This window comes from Buceros rhinoceros, unplaced genomic scaffold (genome assembly GCF_000710305.1).
Source record: "Buceros rhinoceros silvestris isolate BGI_N320 unplaced genomic scaffold, ASM71030v1 scaffold13635, whole genome shotgun sequence".
NCBI classification, from domain to species: Eukaryota; Metazoa; Chordata; class Aves; order Bucerotiformes; family Bucerotidae; genus Buceros; species Buceros rhinoceros.
Window position 1 is genome coordinate 26,348 of NW_010413496.1, and position 6,603 is coordinate 32,950.

Genomic DNA, 6,603 nt, shown 5'->3' on the forward strand with positions numbered 1-6,603 from the left:
TTTCCGTTAGTTAATGAGGCGTGTGCTTTCTTCTGGGTAGACTGTTGGTGTAAACCAAGATAAAACCGCAGAGCTGGAGACTGGCGTGTCCCACGCGAGCGAGCAGGAGAGAAGCCATTCTAACAGCAGCACCTTGTCTGACAGAAGGCTCAGCAATTCCAGCCTCTGCAGCATCGAAGAGCAGCACCGTACCGTCTACGAGATGGTGCAGAGGATTCTCTTATCAACGCGAGGATACGTTAACTTTGTCAACGAGGTGTTTCGACAGGTAAGTGCCTGTGTTTGTTGTGGTTTTCTTTTAAGGGAAGTGTTGTGGTTTTGAGAGAGAGCACTGTGAAGGCTGTTGGTCAGGTAACGGGTCAAACTGGGTGCTAATTGCACCGGCACTCCTTTAGTTTGGAGTCCTTCCGATGTGCAGTCTTAACGATAAAGTGATGAGATTGTGACGGGAACAGAAGCTTGTCGCTGCTGCTAGATGGCAGCATGTCTTACTTGGGCCACGCTATTTGTTCTTGATATTATGATGTAATGCAAAGCTGTGTAAAGAGCTATGGGCTTGCAAGTTTGTTCCTGGCCTAGTAAGGTTCTTGCTGAGGTTTAAGGTGGTGTAATGTTTTTCCAGCTATCGGGGTATAGGAAAATACACCCTCAGCGAGTACTCTGCAGTGCAGCGCTGGAGCTTTTGGCCCTGTTAATCATGGACAGTGGGCTTTCTCTTCCCGCTTGGAAGGACCTTCTTGTAGTGTGAAAAATGTATCTTTGTCCCTTTCAGTGATTTTGTAATATAATGCATATTGATATAATTTTTAATTTTTTCGGTAAAATATGCTTTTTTACACCATTTTCAGACATTGGTTTCTGGGCCTGTTCACTGCAGGGCAAAGGTCTTCTGTTGCTATATTTTATTTTAGACCTCCCGAAGCATGGAGAAGCAGCCAGTGTAGCCTTTGTAAGCTTCAGAGAGGGCTTCTCACAGAATGAATCCCAGGTACTGGCACTGAGCAGCACGTTGAAAATAAATGCACTGTGTTGGTTTCCAGACCTGTGGTGAGGAAGGGTTGAGTGGCTGGTTTTGTCTGAACCAAGACAGCAGGGAAGTCCTTTGGAGTTAACAGTTACGAGTTGTGAACCGCGCAGGACTGTGCGTAGGTTGTTGATTAATCGCAGCTCCTTCTGCCACAGACACAAAGGCAGAAATCGTGTTTCCTTTCTCTTCGGAGCTGTGTTGTTTGCGGGCGGAGGTGTGTGGGTGCCTGCACATCCACGTCCTGTACACGGTGAAACGAGTTACCTTTTCAATTCAGGCTTTTTTACTGCCGCCTTCCGATATCTCTGCGACGCGGAAAGTGGTCAAGGTGTATCGCAAGTGGATACTGCAAGAGAAGCCAGTGTTCATGGAGGAGCCAGACAAGAAAGAGGACAACCAGGATGCTGTGGCCAGCGCGGAGGACTCGGCAGTGCAGACGGATGGGAAGCATGTACGGTATCAGTGTTACTCACCTCATTCTGTTCACCTACGAGACATGATCTAGGTTTTAAACTCATTTTGTAAATGAGCAACAGTTGTAAAAAAGTGTGGAAAATCAAGATTTAAAAATGCTTTTGTTTAAGGTTCAGAAATATAAATAAATCCTGAGTATTGAGGAGCCCTTCTGGAGTGCAGGGAGAGATTGCAGCTGTTTTGAAACATATAATTTGTTGATTTTTTCCCTGTCTAGACAAATGTGACAGCAAGAACTTAATGGCAGCAACGCTGATGTGTTCTGTAGTGTTGCGATTTACACTGACTGTTGGCCCAGGGCATGCAGGACTATTTCCTTTTGGTGGTAGAACTGACAACATCTACTAGTTTGCGTATAGTGGGTGAAATATTTGGATTCAGACACCTTGGGCTAGGAAAATAAAGTGTGGATGCAAGTTCTGTGCAGTCTGTTCAGTATCCTGTGTTGAACCATCAGCAAAGACTGACTTGACAGCACTGACACTCTGGAGCTGTGTAAAGGGAAGTTCTGTGCTGAGAGGTTCGAGCTGGCAAAACACAGTGAGAATTACAGGGGTTTGCAGATTGTTTTTGTAGGGGATTTATTGTTTTGCCAGGCTTAAATTGAAATGTTACTGCAGTCACTGACTTCAAATTATTATATAAAATATTCTAAATGACACGACTCTGAAAACTTCTGTGAACCTTTGAGTTCCACATGCTGTCTGTTGGCTCAGAGATGAAGAGATGATGGACAGGCATTGCTAGCTCGAAGTAACGAAGGGTGGACGCGCCAGTTCCCCCTTGTGCTTTTGCTGTTTCAAGTGGTTTTGAATAAATGCGGCTGTATCCCTTTCCTCTCTGTCGTGTTTTTGAAGCTCTCCTCTGACCACTCGGGCCATAAGCGCTCCTCCAGCTGGGGCAGAACGTACTCCTTCACCAGCGCCGTTAACAGAGGCTGCGTGGTAGAGGACGAGGACAAAAACGTCAAAGCTGGTGCTCAAGCGGCGTTACAGGTGCGGTGCGTAGACAGGGCGCCTGGTGGTAACTTCCGTGACCATGTGATTTACACCACAGTTGCAGTACAGTCCCTGAGATTGAGGAGAACAGCCTCCAGCAGTTGGTGGGTTTTGACAGATACAATCTGGACTTCCTTTGTCACCTTTTAAAAATAACTGTTAAGCCCCGTGACCGTACCTGTGCCAGATCCCTGTGTTTTAAGGCAGAAGGTTCATTTTTTTTCTAGCCAGAACTGTACATTTGCTTGCGTTGAACCTCATTTATTGGAAACATTGGTGGTTGCTCAAGCACGTAGTGCTGGGCAATGGGTAGCTGGAGGAATGGTGCTCCTGCCTGACCGAACAGGAGAGACACCGACAAACCCGGCGCCGCGCAGCGTGAGCCTTTGTGGGGTCAGAAAGGCACCCGCCTTCTCACCTGAATGATGTAGAAAAATGGAGAGGTGAAACGTGAAGCTTGCTCTGAGGAAAGGAAGGGTTTGACTGGAGGAGGACAGGTATTTCATTGTAAGCCTTGCCTTTTTTACTCCTGACACTCGTAAACTGACTGTAAATGCCTCTCTTGAAGGTGTTCCTGACAAACTCAGCGAATGTTTTCTTACTGGAACCATGTGTTGAAGTCCCGGTGCTTCTGAAGGAGCAAGTTGATGCTTGCAAAGCAGTTCTGAGTATCTTCAGGCGCATGATAATGGAACTATCAATGGATAAAAAGACATGGTAAATAATACATTCTGCATCATTTAAGAGAAAATCGTCACCATACCAACATTATGGGAGAATTGTTGGGCAGGGGAAGACTAGCGTTGTCGGGGCAGACCGCACTATGTAAGTCCCACTTGTGACTGATGGGTGAGGTCTCAGGTTCTGTCGAGTCTGCACCATTGCACTATCTGACTTCAAGGTTCCGGCTGTATTTCCATTCCTTTCTTCACCTTCTCAAAAATTAGCTTTTACAGTCCACAACCAGCTACTGCTATTGTGCAGATGGTCTGTGGAGGCTGAAGCGCGATCACTTTCTCGCTAAGCAGGGCTTGCTGGAGAATTAAGAGGGGGTGTTGGTACGTGAAAATCGCAAGGACCCTTAATAGAACATGTGAGCCAACAGTACCGTTTTGTTTTGGAACCAGGGAGCAGATGTTACAGATCCTCCTCAGAATAACAGAGGCCGTGATGCAGAAGCCAAAAGACAGCCAAGTAAAGGATACGTTCGCTCAAAGCATGTCGGGGTTACTTTTCCGAGTGAGTGTCTGGGGCTTTGGTTGTGGGTTGGTGTTTCCTGGGGTTTTGTGTTGCTTTTCCATGATGATAACTTGTAGTTTTAGTGAGGTACTATAGCACAGGATTGTGAAACATGACAAAATCCTCCTTTGCAGAAATCCAAGTCGCTGTGAAAACTGTTCCTGACCGAGGGTGACAGGTCGATGTGGTCTGTTCTTCGGGCTCTGTCACAAGCGGTGGTGGAGCAGGCGGGCACAGTCTCTTTGGGGGATGTCCTCAATGGGTGTCTCTGACATGTAAGCCTGATGTAGGCGTTTTCCTGGCAGATCAGAGTGGAATGAGGTGAAAACACTTTTAGGTCGTATCATACTTTACATGCTCAGCTGCAGTGTCTAGGGCTGCGTGTCACTGGCGTGGCTCGATCACTGCCATCGATCTGTCGGTGGAGGAGGCAGTTCTTCATTCTATTCCTCTTTTACACAGTGTATTATTTCAGTTTACCTGGGAACATACAGACCACCGGAAACACACATTTCAGAATTTTCAGATTTCCATAGTCAGTAACTTGCACAATTATTTACCCACCCATTTCTGGGAATGTTTTTTGGATGAAAACCAGCCATGCAGAATATCTGTGCCTCATGGGCAGTCAGTGCGAATACACGGTCGGTGCTGGGGTGCTGGGTTAATCCTGGCAGAAATGCCTGAACTGTCCCTGCTTTCTTTTCTCTCAGACCCTCATTGTGGCCTGGATCAGAGCAAACCTGAGCGTTTACATCTCTCGGGAGCTGTGGGATGAGCTGCTCAGCGTTCTGTCCACCCTGACGGACTGGGAGGAGCTCATCAACGAGTGGGCCAACATCATGGACTCCCTGACAGTGGTGCTGGCAAGAACCGTCTACGGAGTGGAAATGACCAACTTACCCTTGGATAAGCTCAGTGAACAAAAAGAGAAGAAGCAGAGAGGAAAAGGTGAGTCTCTGCTGCAGGGCTTTTTTTAGCCAACAAGCTAAATATTTAAGTTTAATCTTAAAATATAGTTTAGTTTAATCTAACATTAAATACTGCTCACTCTGGCTGTAAGAACTTGTTTAATCAAATGTGAAGAGCTTTGGAGTCATGTGTTCTCACCCTTCCTTGTGGGAGGAAAGATAATTGGGGTCAGTAGAAGGCAGCTATTTAGCAGGTTTTAGTACGCTCTAAAATCAGCCTTTTCTGGGGGGCAGAAACAAAACGTGGCATCCTGTGCTGTAGTCTGACATAGCCACCAGTGAAAAATCTCTTTCCCATGTGTTTTTATTGAACTTTATTAGTTACGGTATTTAAGCTACATCCACGTGCCACCTTGCAGTTGATGCATGTAGTTGAAGTGGTGATTGTTCTTTATGAATAGTAAAAATTCCTCTGTGTGGCTGAAGAGTTTAGTATTTTTCATGTCTGGGTACTTGTAAGTCCATTCCTCCTGTAGCAGACAGCAGACAGTGCTGGAGGATTTTGTTTCTCTCGAAGGTGGAGTTTTAGAGCCTCAGAAGACAGCTGTAGTGGGAAGATCTTTTTCACTAAGCTGGAAGAGTCACCCTGAAGTTGTGGAGCCCATGAGGTTCAGAAGTGCTACAACCTCTGGAGCCCCAGGAGTTGAGAAAGCAAGAAATATTGTTCGTCAAAGAGCAACAGGTTAGACCATAACTAAATGCTTCTGTTCCCAAACACCGCGTGGCGCTCGGGCTTTACGTCTGCCTCTGAGTCGTGGCTGCTTCCGAAAGCTAGGCACCTTAATAGGTCCGTGCCTGACAGAGGTGTGGCCTGCCTGCGTCTGGAGGCAGCTCCTGACCACTTCCAGTAAGAATACAGAATCAAAGTGTTCTGGAAAACTCTAAATGAATGCTCTGAAACACCCTGTGTTTAGTGGCAGGTCAGTCCTGTGCGTTATGGTGTTCTTATCGGTTCATGAGAAAGCATCCGTCACCATCAGCCGGATGGTACCTATTGCTCCTGACCTGTCACACACCTCTCTGGGAGCACAGCTAAACCCGACGCTTAATGAGCAGTGTCACCCTGTCTTACTCGCTTTATTTGCCTGCTTTTAATTAGCATGATGAGGGATGTGCAGCTTCTCCTTTTCCTTTTTTCTCTCTTTGTTTTCTACTTCTGGAAAGAGGAAAAGGCGAGAAGGGAGAACAGGGGTGAGGAACGATGGTGGGCTGTCTGACACCCCAGGCGTTGAACAGATACCTGATTTTTTCAAGCATTTCAGCAGCCTGAATTTGATCTCTTTATTGAGTGGTAGCATGTTTGTGCGTTCCACTTCAGTGGGCTGCGGCTCAAAACTCTCCACAGAGAACCTCCTGCTTCTGAACAGGAGCTAGTTCACTGCACAGCTTCCTTCCTCGTTCGGGACAGACCGGCCGTGTTTCTCACCAGGAGAACCCGAAGGTGATTCAGTATGGTTTTGTGGCTAGAGGCTTCCTGACCAAACCATGGTCTTCAGCTGAGACCACAAAACATTCTGTTACAGAGTCAGTTCATCCTCTGTGTCTATTTTGTTATTAAATCTGGCAAGTTCCTAACTGTGCTCCAGCAGAGACTTCTTCCTCTCTTCTGCTACAGTGTTTCTGCCCTAGACTTCTCACCAGAGCAGTAGCGAGAGCCGGGGAGTACTGGCCAGCAAGGACTGCTCTTGGCTATGTGTGAGAAAATTAAAGGCACTTCCTACCTTTAGTCGGAAAAGCTGTTTTGGTAGGGAGCAGGTAGTCAGGTAGGAGGATGAACTTCACATGTAAGAAGCCCCTGGTTTCATTTTGTGGCTCCTGGTCATTAAAAAAGGCAATTATTCTGGCTTTCAGGGGATCACCAATGTGATCACCAATGGCTCCTATATCAGCAGGG

At 46.7% G+C, this 6,603-nt stretch overlaps 1 protein-coding gene across 1 annotated transcript in view; it reads left to right on the forward strand.

Moving 5' to 3' along the window:
• RALGAPA2 (Ral GTPase activating protein, alpha subunit 2 (catalytic)) overlaps window positions 1-6,603 on the forward strand; it is a gene marked incomplete at both ends in the record, with an annotated part of 56,329 nt that overhangs the window by 20,140 nt on the left and 29,586 nt on the right. Inside the window, 7 exons of the mRNA XM_010136774.1 lie at window positions 41-268; window positions 1,305-1,478; window positions 2,359-2,496; window positions 3,068-3,216; window positions 3,627-3,738; window positions 4,452-4,689; window positions 5,227-5,391. Coding sequence (XP_010135076.1) covers window positions 41-268; window positions 1,305-1,478; window positions 2,359-2,496; window positions 3,068-3,216; window positions 3,627-3,738; window positions 4,452-4,689; window positions 5,227-5,391 — 1,204 coding nt within the window. The remainder of the gene's footprint in view (window positions 1-40; window positions 269-1,304; window positions 1,479-2,358; window positions 2,497-3,067; window positions 3,217-3,626; window positions 3,739-4,451; window positions 4,690-5,226; window positions 5,392-6,603) is intronic.